Source organism: Ceratotherium simum, chromosome 7 (genome assembly GCF_057802395.1).
Source record: "Ceratotherium simum simum isolate JZ-2026a chromosome 7, ASM5780239v1, whole genome shotgun sequence".
Classification (NCBI taxonomy): Eukaryota; Metazoa; Chordata; class Mammalia; order Perissodactyla; family Rhinocerotidae; genus Ceratotherium; species Ceratotherium simum.
This window is the reverse complement of record NC_141906.1, coordinates 25,661,393-25,677,405: the sequence shown is the minus strand read 5'-3', so window position 1 is coordinate 25,677,405 and position 16,013 is coordinate 25,661,393. Positions and strand designations below refer to the sequence as shown.

Sequence of the window (16,013 nt, the reverse complement as noted above, 5' to 3'; positions counted from 1 at the left end):
ATATATATATATATATATAATGGATTACTTTTTCTATATTAGGAAAATAAGAGCTTTTAATTTTCTGCCTCCTCAACATATTTCTCTATAATCTGTAGTCAATATAAACAAGTTATATGTAGTGTGTGTGTGTGTATGCACATGCCTCAGTGGTCCTTATCCAACTAAGAGCTGAAAAGTGAGTACTTGTGTGACACTGAAAGAAATTTCTGTCACCATTTTGTGCAGTGATGCCTTATTTATTCAGAATTTCACTCAGCACACTCATATTCAGCTGTTAGACCCACGCAATGAAACATTTCCGTATGTCACATGCTCTTCGTTTTCAGGAACCAGGAATCACCTTTGCCTTCCCCGGGGCTTAAAACAGAGCTAGGCTCATATTAATTATTCCATGTGTGTTTCCTAATGAATAAATAAGGGGATCACTGCACAAAATGATGATAGAAACACTTTCAGTGATACAGTAAGTATTCACGCTTCCCATCCTCCTGCCTTACTCTGTGACTTCACATTTCTGTTTTTGAGGCTAAAATATACACATAAAAAAAAAAGCCTAAGAAAAACTGAAGTCAGCAATGTGGTTTCTAATATTCAGGTATAGATACTGAAGCATTAGGATATAAAATGATCTTTTAAAAACTAAGGAAGATTCCCATTGTAAGATCGAATCTCAGGGCTATGGATAAATCTTTGCCCTTGATTTTTTTTTTGTTTCATTTTTGCTCATAACTGTGTACAGAGTTAGCTTGTATCCAATTTTTGTCCCCATGTATAGGAAAGATTGATTTTCCAGGGTGACTGGGAGGAGGATTCTCTGGACTGGGAGGGGATGACAGGGTCGCTTTTCTAGCCTCTTGGCTCTGGGGCTCCCTCTGTTCTTGTGCAAAAGGTAAAGCAGCACCTCTCTTTGAGGCCACTTGTGTGTATCAGAGCTAAGTTTGGTTCTACAGGATGTTTTGCTCCCTTGCTCTCTTTCAGCCTTAGAGCTCTATAGGGCTTCAGATGTTTCATTCAGCTGCTGCAGCACTTTCTTGCTTCTACTTCCTCTGTAGTCTTTCCACTTGTCATCAGAAAATTCTTTCTCTCTTACTCAAGTGATCTTTATCTGTTTTACGTGATTTCTTTCATGCTGAGGTTATATCCTATTGGAAAGCTTATTTCCTGTACATTTCTGAGATTCTCGAATGCTTAGGACTTCCACAACATTGCTTGTTCCTCTCACAGGCACAAAGACTTGGTCATTGTAGGGACTCTTCCCAGTTTCACCAGTTAACCTGAAAGCCATCTGCCCAGGTTTCTGCATGGGGTATAGTCTCTCCCACTGGGGGGTGAATGTTTATGACTGTTTTTGTGTTTGCGCATCTTGTTGGATTACAGTTTGTCATTCCCCTTCACTGCACTGCTCCCCACCATATAATTTCTACTCTTGTATCTCGCTGCACCTACCTTGTTCTAGGATATTTGAGATTTCCTTGTCATCTAATATTATTGAAGATATCTCTAAGTCTTTGTTTTGTTCAGTTATTGTTTTTTGTAATGGTTAATTAATTTGGCATTCTGGAGGGAGAGATTCGAGAGAGATTCAAATCTATACAGCTGCTATGTTTAGGGCATCATCATGTCACTCAAGCCATATGGCTTTATTTTACAAGTTATTTCATGATCCTGTGAGAGAAAACATGGAAAGGGATATTTCTTTTTTAAAAAATGATAACTTTTTGCCTCAGTATCTGCTTTCCCCAGTTATCCAACAGGGTTGAATTATGCCATGGCCTGTCCACTGCCTGGTGAAAGTCCCTACACTATTGTGCTTACCTCTGTCACGTGGCTGGAAGCCTGTGTAGTCTGTGTTGTATGAGCTTTGTGTAAATTTGCAGAGGGTTCCTCTCACTTTATGACTGTTACTCTCCAGGGATTATGCTCTGTGAATTTCCTGATATCCTTCAGCAACCATCTCTCCTCTGCTCTAACATGTGCTGAAATCTCTGGGCTTGGCTGCTCACTATAGGCTGTGAAAGTCTATAATCCAGCAGATCATGGGGTAAACTGCCAATGCTAATGAAGTCAACTTGCCCCACCATCAGTCACTAGTACCTATTAGACTTCCATTTAGGGTGCTTACTAGCTCCCTAGAGAAAGTTCATCCACACCCCAGTCACAACTTGAGATGGCAATATATGACTTATTTCCACAAAACTCTTTTCCTGCTTTTAAACTTCTGAATTTCAGGTATTACATGATTTATATAGCAGAGTCAGCATGGCAAGCATATATGTTCCATTTGTAAGACTCAAGAATACTCTTACTTTTTTCAGAAGTGTAAAGTTGGTCACAGTTATTGTGTATCTTTAATTTTTAAAGTTTAAAGACATTGAAAACTATTATTCCTTTAAAAAGTATTGGGTGATATACATACACAATGGAATACTACTCAGCCATAAGAAACGATGAAATCCAGCCATTTGTGACAACATGGATGGACATTGAGGGTATAATGCAAAGTGAAATAAGTCAGAGGGAGAAGGTCAAATACCGCATGATTTCCTTCATTAAGTAGTAGATAATAACAACAATAAACAAACACATAGGGACAGAGATTGGACTGGTGGTTACCAGAGGGGAAGGGGGGAGGGAGGAGGGTGAAAGGGATAATTTGGTACATGTGTGTGGTGATGGGTTGTAATTAGTATTTGGGTGGTGATCATGATGTAATCTATGCAGAAATAGAAGTATAATGATGTACACCTGAAATTTTTACAATGTTATAAACCAATGTTACTGCAATAAACAAAAAATTAAAAAAAAAAAGTATTGGGTGATACCTATGATTTCAAGTAACATAATCCCTAGTCATATGTCTGTTTTTGAGATATATCTGACAGAATAAATATTACTAGTATATTGGGACAAATAAAAGCGTCTAATTGAAGATCCTCTTCCTTGCCAAGTCTGAGAGAAGTCATTTGGGACAACCTGTGACATGGTTAATTGCAAGGGAGAGCAGCCTGTTGTTTTGAGTTATGGGTTATATAGCCAGGCTATCCCATATAACTAATGGCAGGTACCCAATCGTAGGTACTTGTGTGGAAAGGGATTAAAATCCTCCAATAGACTAGCCTAGTACCCCAAAATCAGCAATAACAACAAACTGCTAGGGTACCTGGCTTTCCAGATGGTTTCTCTCTGATCAAAGCTTATGTCCCAGTAACATCTTGTGTAACCTCTTACGAATTTCCTTAGTCTTAATGGAATAGATAATAAGATTGAACATTGGAGGCACAAAGAGATATACCAGGGACCTGAATTTGTGCACATATTCAGGGGCAGGCTTCCCAAATCGATGAACCATGGACACACTAACCATGGACACATAGAAGATGAGCACAGCACAGACGTGTGACACATATGTGTTGAGTGTCTTAAGCCTCTCCTCCTGGGAGGCAATGGCCAGCACAGAGCACAGGATGAGCTCATAGGAGTGGAAGATGAGCACTGAGTCTAAACCAAAGGCAGAGATGACAATGAACAGGCCATACATGCTGTTGATGGTGGTATCTCCACAGAGCAGGCGGATCACATCTGCGTGCAAGCAGTAGGAATGAGTCGGTACATTGGCTTTACAAAAGGGCAGCCTCTTCAGAGGGAAAGGAAATAGGAAGACCATGCAGAAGCTGCGGATGATGACGGATATGCCCATGTGAGCTACACGGATATCAGTGAGCACTGTAGAATAACGCAAGGGGTGACAGATGGCCACGTAACGATCAAAACTCATGGCCAGCAGGATCCCAGACTCTGTCCAGGAGAAAAAGTGGATGAAAAACATCTGGGTCAGGCAGGCATCGAAGGCAGTCTCTGGGGCATGAAAGCACAAGGTAGCCAGTACAGTGGGCAATGTAGAAAAGGACACACCCGAGTCATTGGCAGACAATAGAGATAGGAAGTAGTACATTGGCTAGTGCAAGCTTTGCTCCTCCTTTATGATGAAGAGAATTAAGATGTTGCCCACTATGGAGATAACATAAAGCAGCAAGAGGAGGGCAGCTAACCAGTTCTCCAGGCCCTCTATCTCTGGGAAGCCTGTTGGTGTGAAGCTGGTAGCACTTGAGATGTTGGTCCCCAAACTTCCCATGAGAGCCACTGAGCGGCATTTGGGGAAATACAACAAGAGTAAAGTGAGGTCAGGCAGTGGAGACGTAAAGATGAGGAGTGGTCACTGTCCTCAGGATGGAAGGGACAATAATACTTAGATTCCATACCAAAGATCATGTGAGGATCAGGAAGGAGCAGGTTAGGGGTCATTGTTTACGTCTCAAGCTTTCTGTAGTCTGACCATACCCACAGATGGGTCTTGGGCTTTATATCCTACCCTTAAAAATCTCTTAACTCTTTGGTTTTGCACATTATTCTTTATTCTTCCTGTCACTGTATTCTTTACAAAAAGATTCAAATGTTTCTCCAGTGGCAGAAAATGATTTTGCCCTTCTCTCTGCTAATTCTTAGCCACCACCTTCTTTAAGAAGTGAGGTACAATATGTCCTCCATGAATTCTTTTCTAATTCTCTCCACTTACTAATGCATTCCCTTTCATGCAAGTGATGACATTTGTTGTCTATACTCTGAGCTGTGACTCCTCTCCTGCCTGCACTCAAGCATCATTCCAGCTCTTCTTTCTCTGTGGCTTGAGTTCCTCACTTATTTACTGAGATTCCAGAATTCTATGCTCCTCCACTCCTGGTTGCTCTTGGTTTTTCTCTCCTGAATGTTCACGTGTTTTTTTCCTCTGTTTGAAGATTCTCAAACTGTGCTGTCTGTTAGATTCATTAGAGGAACTTTAAAAAAATCTTTGCCTAGACCACATTCATACCAATTAAATCAATATCTCTGGCAGTGGGACTCAAGAATCAGTATTTTTTAAAGTTTCCAGGCAATTCCAATAGGCGGCCAAGTTTGAGAATCAAGGGTTTAGGTCACTCTTATCAGCTTCAGATATGTCCTACCCCACACCAACTTCTTCCTTATTGAGAATGAATTTCATAATGTACTATCATAGGAAACAAACAAAAACAACATTATAAACCCTCTTTATTTTCCCCACATTTTATTCTAGTAAATCACTCATTTCTCTGTTCTTTCATAAATAATATCTTCATAATTATTTTCTACTCATAATGCCCTTCTTATCTCTCCTATATGCTTTAATGATTTCAAATTATGTCTCTAGCTCAGACTTCTCTTCTAGCTATAGACTCAAGCATCCCACTCCCTATGGGATTACCAATTGTAATAGCTCACCAGCATCTCAAATACAACAAAAGCAAACTTGAACTTGGTTAATCACCATACTTGATCCTCACCAATATTTATCATCTCATGGAAATCCATCATCTTCTATCCATGTGCTTAAGCCAGATAAACCTAAGAGACATCTCTGTCCATCTCCCATTCCCGGATTTAATTTATCTGTTACCACCTTTCCAAATTGTACTTAACATTGGCTCTCCTCTCTTTCTCACTTCCAACTGTAATCCATTCCTCAGCATCTTTAACCAGGATGTCTGCAGGACCTTCCTTGCTGATCAACCATCTTAGTGTCATGCCCCTCTCTAATCCATTCTCCACAAAGCAGCCAAATTATTTGTTTATAACATAAATAAAATGATGTTACCCTCCTACTGAAAATCTCCAATGGCTTCCCTTAGCTTTTGAAATAAGAATTCAAATAGAATTCAAATATCCTCACCATGGCATAGAGCAGCATCAGCAGCACAACCTGGGAACTTGTCATCTTCCAATTATTCTAGTCATTCATTAATTCTCTGCTCATGGTTGTATGTCCCTGTTATACATCCTCACACATATTTTTCTTCATGACTCTTTTCACTTTAGAATTATAGTGAATTATTATATATCTGTTTGGTTATTTAATTAGAATCTTTTTCTCCCGTTAAATTATAAGCTCCCATAATTGTCTGTTTTTCTTCTCATTTTATCCTTAATGCTTAGCCAAGTCACTGGGCATAGAGGCCTGGAATAGAACTCAGAGATTAGCAGTTATAGTTCTAATTAATAAATATTAATTAAATAGATAAAATATATAAGGAAGAAGGTATGCTGAGCCACACATTTTTAAGTGTAAAATGAATTTAGATAGGTTAAGTAACTCTCCTAATATCAAATAACTAAGTTTTAATCTCAACTTTCCATATATCAGCTGTGAGTTTAGTTTATTCCTTCATACCTTATATTCCTATCTATAGTGTAGAAAAACATTCAGAGGAAAACATTTAAAATTCATATTCAGGACCATGGTGCAAGATATGTACTGAATAAATGGGAACCAATAAATTGGCAATGAAGATGGGTATTCAGAGGCTGAGGTTCCTCTTTCCATACTGTCTTCCCACTTTCAGTTTCCCAAAAAAAAGCCTCCCTTCTTTTGCCTTTTATCCACTGCCCAACGACAATATTAGAGTATGAGTTAATCATATTGAAGCATTCAGACTGAACAAAAGCCTCAGAAGATGCATAGCTAGGTCTATACATGCTGGAACCATGGAATAAAGCTGTTAACAATGAGGGCATGATAGAGGGATTCAAGGACCAAGAGGTACAGATGGAGAATATGAGTTTGGGGACATAAGTGGAGTGCAAAGAAAATCTCTAAACTTCTATCACAGACAGCCTCTCCTCCTTCAAATATTTGTACTCTAATCACCTTAGGATTTTGTAGCTATGGATGAGGTTCCTACAGACGTCTGGGAAGGAAGAGCTGAAGTCTCAACTTACCTTTCCAGGGCAGCTGTGGTGGATGGGAGGAGAGAGGTAGGTGAAGTCTCTACTAGGGGAAACACTGAAGACTCTGCACCAACTTGCCTGCCAGCCTCCACCTCCTTCCTGCCCTGAGCTCTATAAACCTTCCACTTAAGAGTCCCTTGGGTGCAATAAGCCCCAGAGCTCAGAAAGGTGGCTGAAGTAGCAGGTATGCAAAAAATCTTGAATAGATGGCTCCTCTGTGCCCTGGCATTTCTCCCCCTTAGAGGTTTTAAAGAAATTAAGAGTTAAAACTGTGTTGCCCTTTGTTTTATAGGAGAGGAACTGAGACCCAGAAAGAATCTATTCAGTAAGTTAAGCAAAGCGGAATTGAATCCCAGACCCGCTATCTCTCACTGATTCCTAGATTAAGGCTCTTTCTACTAACCATGCCACAACCCAAATAGATCTCAAGATGCAAAACAGCATAACCACTAAGAGCCTAATTATTGATGCTAAGTAAATAGAGTGACCATCCTGGTTTGCCTGGAACTGTACTGGTTTCAACATTGAAAATCCTGCACTGGGGAAAACCCCTTAGTTTCTGCAAATTTGGTCAATTTGTCACCCTATGTTTAGATCTGGATTTAGAAGTATTTCTTGCCCTGTCCAAGCAAGTGTCCTTAAGAAAATTATTTAATTTGTTCTAGTTCCAAATTCCTCACATATAAAATTGGAGTACAAATGCCTATAGATCCAGTTGACTATGAAACATAATATCACATATTAAGTGCTTATAAAAGAAGATTGTAATGACTTGCCAGCTTTTCATCTGCCTAAAAAGAATTTGAATAGAAGATGAGATAGCCAGTTGACTCTGGGGGCTCTGAGGGCTATGAGGGCAGATTGATTCCCAAGACACTAAATCAAAGGTCTTAAAACTAAGAGAGTCTTTAGGTTATTTTGCATCACCTTCAAACCTTTGTAATAAAGAAATTGAGACTCTAAGGGTGAAGAGGCTTGCTGACATACACTGACAAAATGTTTACAAAATAAAAACTTGAGTGTAATTATCATGATCCAGACTCCAGAGTCTATCTCTACCGAATATGCTGTCTCTTATTACCAGTGTTTGGGAAGGGAGAGAATAATTGATATTTGTTGAGCACCTACCAAGTTTCTGGGACCATTTTATGTTCTTTGATATAGATTATCTCACTTAATCATCATAGAAAACCTGATGAATACATTTTATTATGCCTAAAAGCAGTACTGGATTCTTCAGTAGGCAGACTGAGCATAGAGAGATAGAGCAACAGAGAAAACACTACGAGAGAAGGCAGGTAGAAAGATAGAGAGATATTTAGATAATTAGATAGAAAGATAGATAGATAGATAGATAGATAGATGATAGAGAGACATCTCCAGATAAATTTTATTAGATTTTTTAAAACATTGTAGAGGAGCAAAATCTGCTACCCCAAAATGTGTCTCTTTGGCTTGATTATTTTTAAGAACAAAAGACTCAAGAATAATTTTTTTTTTTAATTTTTTGTTTATTGCAGTAACATTGGTTTATAACATTGTAAAAATTTCAGGTGTACATCATTGTACTTCTATTTCTGCATAGATTACATCATGTTCACCACCAAAATACTAATTACAACCCATCACCACACACATGTACCCAATTATCCCTTTCACCCTCCTCCCTCCCCCCTTCCCCTCTGGTAACCACCAATCCAATCTCTGTCCCTATGTGTTTGTTTATTGTTATTATTATCTACTACTTAATGAAGGAAATCATACGGTATTTGACCTTCTCCCTCTGACTTATTTCACTTTGCATCATGCCCTCAATGTCCATCCATGTTGTCACAAATGGCTGGATTTCATCGTTTCTTATGGCTGAGTAGTATTCCATTGTGTATATATACCACAGCTTTTTATCCATTCCTCCTTTGATGGGCACTTAGGTTGCTTCCAAGTCTTGGCTATCGTGAATAAGGCTGCAATGAACACAGGGGTGCATGTACCTTTGCAAATTGGTGTTTTCAAGTTCTTTGGATAAATACCCAACAGTGGAATAGCTGGATCATATGGTAGTTCTATCCTTGATTTTTGAGGAATCTCCATACTGTTTTCCATAGTGGCTGCACCAGTTTGCACTCCCACCAGCAGTGTATGAGAGTTCCCTTCTCTCCACAACCTCTCCAACACATGTTGTTTCCTGTCTTGTTAATTATAGCCATTCTGACGGGCGTGAGGTGATATCTCATTGTAGTTTTGATTTGCATTTCCCTGATAGTTAGTGATTTTGAACATCTTTTCATGTGTCTGTTGGCCATCTGTATATCTTCTTTGGAGAAATGTCTGTTCAGGTCTTTTGCCCATTTTTAATTGGGTTGGTAGTTTTTGTTGTTGAGATGCATGAGTTCTTTATATATTTTGGAGATTAAGCCCTTATCAGATGTATGGTTTGCAAATATCTTCTCCCAATTGTTAGGTTGTCTTTTCGTTTTGTTGATGGTTTCCTTTGCTGTGCAGAAGCTTTTTAGTTTGATGTAGTCCCATTTGTTTATTTTTTCTATTGTTTCTCTTGCCCGGTCAGATGTGGTGTTAGAAAAGATGTTGCTAAGACCGATGTCGAAGAGCGTACTGCCTATGTCTTCTTCTAGAACTTTCACAGTTTCAGGTCTTACATTCAAGTCTTTAATCCATTTGGAGTTAATTTTTGTGTATGGTGTAAGGTAAGAGTCTACTTTCATTTTTTTGCATATGGCTATCCAGTTTTCCCAACACCATTTGTTGAAGAGACTTTCTTTTCCCCATTGTATGTTCTTGGCTCCTTTGTCAAAGATTAGCTGTCCATAGATGTGTGGGTTTATTTCTGGGCTTTCGATTCTATTCCATTGATCTGTGTGTCTGTTTTTGTGCCAGTACCATGCTGTTTTGGTTACTATAGCTTTGTAGTATATTTTGAAATCAGGGAGTGTGATACCTCCAGCTTTGTTCTTTTTCTCAGGATTCCTTTAGCTATTCGGGTCTTTTGTTGTTCCATATAAATTTTAGGATTCTTTGTTCTATTTCTGTGAAAAATGTTGTTGGAACTTTGATAGGGATTGCATTGAATCTATAGATGGCTTTAGGAAGTATGGACATCTTAACTATGTTAATTCTTCCAATCCAAGAGCACGGAATATCTTTCCATTTCTTTGTGTCTTCTTCAATTTCTTTCAGCAATGTTTTATAGTTTTCGGTGTACAGATCTTTCACCTCTTTGGTTAAGTTTATTCCTAGGTATTTAATTCTTTTTGTTGCAATTGTAAATGGGATGGTATTCTTAATTTCTCTTTCTGCTACTTCGTTGTTAGTGTACAGAAATGCAACTGATTTTTGTATGTTGATTTTGTATCCTGCAACTTTAACTAAATTTTGACTTTTACCCCAACTGCCTAAAAAAAGTTAAGATAGAAGGCCTGTTCCAGGAAGGAAATATCACCATAGATAACTATAGTATAATATGAACTAGGTGTGGTAGACAAGCAGGAACCTAGCAAGGCCCATTTGATCAAATTCCTCTCCATGTCCCATTATCTCTGCCTAGCATGACATTTGCTAAGCAAATGTTTGCTTTTCCATCTCCATGTGACTAGCCTTCTTTTTGAAGTCCCAAGCCACTACCCTCAACATGCTCTTTTGTGTTTAGCTGAAGATGGCATGTAAGGTGGTGGCTTTGGTCATTTTGGTGAGTCACTGTTTTCCTGGGTTTCTGTCATGTATATATGTTATTAAACGTGTCTGATTTTCTCCTATTAGTCTGTCTCATATCAATTTAATTCTTAGACCAGCCAGAAGAGCCTACAAGAGTAGAAGAAAATTTCTTCCTCCCCTACAACATGAGTTTTCCTTGTTGGAAAACTAGAACTTTATTAGACTTCACTACACTTCTTTTATGGATTAATTTTTTTAATCGTTTTTAAATTTATGTAGAGGGGCATCAAAGTTCTTCAGGACTTAGTGTCTGTAGAGGCCTTTGTTAATATCTGCTTGTAGTGTCTGTGTTTGTGTGCATGTGTGTGTATGTGTGAGTGTGTGCAAATGTATGTATGAGAGTAGAGAAAGAGCACGCAAGGGAAAGTGCCTCCAATTTTTTAGAAATGAGAAAAATATATCTGCCTTCTTAGAGTTAGTCAGTAAATCAGTTGCAAGAGATGTGAAGAGAGAAACAAAAAAATACATTTTAAAACATAATGATTTCCAGAAATTTAAGATTGGACCAATTTAATCTAATTAAAATATAAAGTATGAAAAATAGTTACCACCTGTTGACCACCTACTATAAGTCATAAACTTACTAGTATCTTCGTATGCATTATTTAATATTCACAGAAGCCTATCGGTTATAAGCTTCATCTACTTTTTACAGATGAGATATCAGAGATTCAGGGAGTTTATGATGCTTGCCAAGACCATATAATTATTGGAGGAGTCAAGATTCCAATCCAGAGAGAAAATCATAATTATAAACAAATATACTACACACACACACATACACACAATCACCAACTGGAAGAGAAGCTTAAAGCAAAGAAAAAAAGAGACTTGAGGGAGAGCATCCAAGCAGTTATAAGGAGAAGACACAACTGGCCCACTAAGCACCAGGGCCTAACGGCCTAATGTGTTGGGGGTGTTCTTGGAGCTGTCCAACAGAACTTAAGATGTGAAACTTTCAAATTTTGTAATTATGCCCCTTTGCCTCTTAGTCCTTGTTCACCTAGAAATATAATTATGGTGTCTCCCACCAGGTAAAACATGCTAACCATGTTGAGAGGAGAATTTTTGTCCATGTGATAATTCTATTTATCATTGTGAATTGATAACATTATGTGTCTATGCCATTGTCTTGTTAGCGTGAGTTTATTCCTAAGAGACACATCACACTGAAGGAGCTGCTGAGGTACATCAATGGACAATATAAGCCTTCTCTCTACTTTCACAGTGATTGGGACAATAGAATGCACAAATAATTTCATGCATTAATCTGCTTCAGAAAAGAAATTTAGAGTGCTAAGAATAAGAACTTTTCTAAAGAGGGTACCTAAAACAATCTGGAAGATTAGTTTAGATTGAGACCTGAAGGATAAATTAGAAATGTCCAGGGAAAGAGAAGAGAGCTTCTATATAGAACTGCTGGACTTTTGAACTCTACTTGCAGAAATGTTATTATGTCCTTTCAGTTCTACCTCCTAAATATCTTTCTATTTAATTGACTTCTTTCCATCCCCAGTGACTCTTTAGGTAAGAATATCAACATGTCCACCTTAGATGATAATAGAATCTTAACTGATTTCCCACATTATTCAGCTCTCTTCCAATCCACTTTACAAATTAAAGAAATATGTTTTAAGTAAAATTTCATCATATTATTTCCATTTTCATTATAATAAAGTCAGAACTTTTACATGGCCCAGAGGAGCCTGTGTGATATGACAACCGCCTTTCTTGCAAACTTTATCTTAAGCCGTTTCCTCTTTGTTTTTTCTGTTGCAACCATAATGAACTTTCTTTTTCTTGAAAATATAAGAAATGTATTTTTAAAAATGCTCAGGGCTTTTAGAAATGCTTTTTTCCATGTTTTGGAAGCTTTTCCCCGCTAAATTACCGTCATCTCTCTAACTCATCCACCAGCTGTGCTCTTAAACTGCCTTATGGAAGATTCTCTAATCTCATCCTGATAAATGCTTATATAATATTCTCCATTGATTTTTCCTAGTGCTTTGCAATTTTGATCAAGTGATTTAATGTAAACAGTAAATTATTTATTCTATGCCTCTTTCCTGCATAAATATAAGTTCCATGAAAGATGAGTCTATATCTTTCTTATTCTTTAATATACTCAAAGCGCCCAGCACAAGGTTTAGCAAACACTAAGCATACTACAAATATTTTTGCCATAATTAACACCATCAGCATAACAGCATCAGCATTCTTTCCATAAATTTCTGCAAAACTGCTTACCATCCTATTTGGTGAAGCAGATGTTAAAGGTACATATGACATGTGCACACCTATTCAAATTACGCTCTTTTGTCAATGTATCTAGATAACTATGGGCTCCATAGGACCATCTTGCATAATGGCTCACACTTGAGACATTAATTAATTATTCTCAATCTAAACTCTTTTTTTATTCCTGGACAGAATCTTTGTAAAATATCTGATTCACTTTTACACCTTAATTAATCCAAGCCAATGTGCACTAGAGAAATCTGTGGCCTTCCATGCTGTGTTAGATGCCCCTTCTCTTGGCTACCACAGACAATAATCATGACACCTTATCTCACTAAATTGTAGCTATTTTCTCCCAAGAATAACATCCGTGTATACTTAGTAAGTGTTTTATATGTTGGTCAACTCCATTAATTATTTAAATTAACTGCATAAGGCAACAAGAGAAAGGACAAGAATTGCAACAGTTTTCAAAGTGGTGTCAACAACTCAAAATCATGCTAGCCTTGGATTTGGGAGTCAAGCTGCCTGGGTTCACCTCCAGCTCCTCTACTTACTACTGTGTGATCCTAGAGAAGATAATCTACTCTGTGTGCTTCAGTGTTTTTACCTGTAAAACATGAATCATAATTTTACCTACATTATAAGCTTGCTGATAGGAGTTAATTATTTTTTAAAAAAATAATAAAATAAAATAATCTTTGACTCCAGCACTTAATAAGTCATGAAGAAATGCTATCATTAATATTACGTACTTCGCAGCTGGTAAAATGAGCATGAGAGATTTTAAACGACTGGTCTAGTTAGCCCAGTTAAATGAAGAGATCAAGTGGCACTAGTCCTGACATCAGGCCTGCCATAGACAAATGTTCTGACATTTTGTTTTAAATTAGTTATCTGAGATTATCCTTTGAGTACAGAGAAAACATTTTGGTTCGCATTGGCTTCTGGTGAAGTGGAATACAGAGAGTGAAAGTTTGATGTGTTCCTGATATATACCAGGAGAGATGAGTCTCTTGGGGCTCAGAATTATGCCACCATGGGTAATGATATTGGCCCTCCACAGCCCATAGCCACATCTAGAAGGGAATGGCCCCACTAGGGAAAGGAAATGCTTATCCCTTGAGATGAGCACTTGAAAAGCATCTTGGTACCAACACTCAAACCTTGCCCCTCTGAGGCTCACCTCCTAGGAATTCTCAGATTATTCTCATTTGCCTGCATCTCCCTCTCTCTCATTTTATTAAAAATATAGCGTATATGTTTTATAGAAAAGTAGAATATACAGATAAATAGAAAATAAATCTTTCCAATTCTTACTAACGAGACAACTACTAATACGATTTCTTTATTTCTTCCAAATACTTTTTCCATGCAGATGTATGAAAGTTTAACAATAATATTACATGTTTAGTGTTTTTGCCAAGAAAAAATTGTCAGCACGCTATAAATACTATTTGATAAAACGTTTTATTTTAGATACTACTTTACAGTTGTTTATACATTCTTCTCAGCTATCCTAGGCTAGAAATCTGTTGTTGCAACCATATCTCTATTTTAATTAGTTTAGTTTTTTTGTTTTGTTCCTTCCTATTTTAACATTTGAGAAATCTACTCTACCCCGTGTCATTTCTCAACTTTTTTGCACCTTTGAGGAACAACAAACACAATTGTACAAGAATTCAACAGTAATTTTAAAATCACATTGTTGTATTCCCCAAAATGTTCAGAATTAAGCAAATTGAATTGGGAAGAATGACAACTTTCACATTTGTTTAATCTTTCCAACTAGGAAACACATGCTTTTGTGTCCATTAATTCAAGTTTATTTTTAAACCTATCAATAATACTTGAAGTTTTCTTCCATTAAATTTCTCATTAAAATATTACTGAGTTGAATTAATTTTTTAATTTTAAGAATTGAAGTATTTATTAATTAAAATATTTGCTATGTTTTTGAAATTACTAGTTTTGTATTATTATATTTGGCAAATTTTCTCAACTTTGGAAACCTTCCTCATTAAGAATTTGTCTTTTCTTGACTCACAAATTATATCACTTGAAAATAATAATAATATGGCTGCATTCATTCAATTACCCAGTCCATAAGTATTTATTGAAATCTACCATATAATTTGTATAACGTTAAGCTCTGAGGATAATTTAATTACTTTTAAAAGCAAGAGTTCTCATTATCGAGTATTTATTATATGCCAAGCAATGGACAACCATCTTACATACATTATCTCAAACTTTAAAAAACACAACAATCTGGTTATTTGTATAGCAATTTTACAAATGAGTAAATTGAGGTTCAGAAAGGTTGGGATTTTTCCAAGGCCATGATCTGCCTTGCAGAAAGTTCACACTCTTTCTAATATTAACAATCAATCCATTCCTTCAAGAAGCTTATGATTTAAATAGGGAACTACATACAGAGAAGGGCAGAATGATATCTAGGTGTTGTGGTATAATTCTATACAAATAGATTACAAGCATAAAAATAATAAATTTTATTACATATTTTTAAACCATTGTAGGGGAGCAAAATCTGCTACCCTAAAATGTGTCTCTTTGGCTTGATTATTTTAGTAAAAAAAGACACAGGAAGAAACTTTGACCTTACCCTTAACATCCTAAATGAGTTTAGGATAGAAGCCCTGTTTCAGGAAGGAGCTATCATCATAGACAGTTATACTATAATATGAACTGGATGTGGTAGACAGGGAGGAACCTTGTAAGGCCCACTTGATCAAAGGCCTCTCCACGTCTCCTTTTCTCTGTATGGCATGGCAAACATTTCATTTGCTTTCCATCTCCATGTGAATTGCCTTCCTCCACTTTGAACGCCTAAACCACTACTCCCAACATTATCTTTTGACTTTAGCTGAAGGTGGTATTTAAGGTGCTGGCTTTGGTCACTTTGGCAAGTTACTCAGTTTTCCTGAGTTTATCCCATGTGTACATGCTATTAAACTTTGTTTGGTTTTCTGCTGTTATTCTGTCTTATGTCAGTTTAATTCTTGAACCAGCCAAAAGAACATAGAAGGGTAGAGGAATATTTCTTCCTCCTCTATAGTGGAAAAATGAGACAAGAGAACAGTAAACAATGAGATCGATTTGACAGATATTGCCAAGGCAAAGTGAGAGGTGATAATGAAGGACCTAAAAGAGGTAGCAACAGTGGTATGGTAGAGGCATAGATTGGATAAATCAAAGTCTAATTAGAGTTGTCAGGATTTAAT

At 37.2% G+C, this 16,013-nt stretch overlaps 1 protein-coding gene across 1 annotated transcript; it reads right to left on the bottom strand.

Moving 5' to 3' along the window:
* Positions 1–3,158: 3,158 nt before the first annotated feature.
* Positions 3,159–4,158, bottom strand: LOC101393022 (olfactory receptor 51I1-like). Its single transcript, XM_014779708.2, is given in 1 exon segment — positions 3,159–4,158. A coding segment is annotated over 1 exon segment (945 nt). The 5' UTR covers positions 4,136–4,158; the 3' UTR covers positions 3,159–3,190.
* Positions 4,159–16,013: the final 11,855 nt, after the last annotated feature.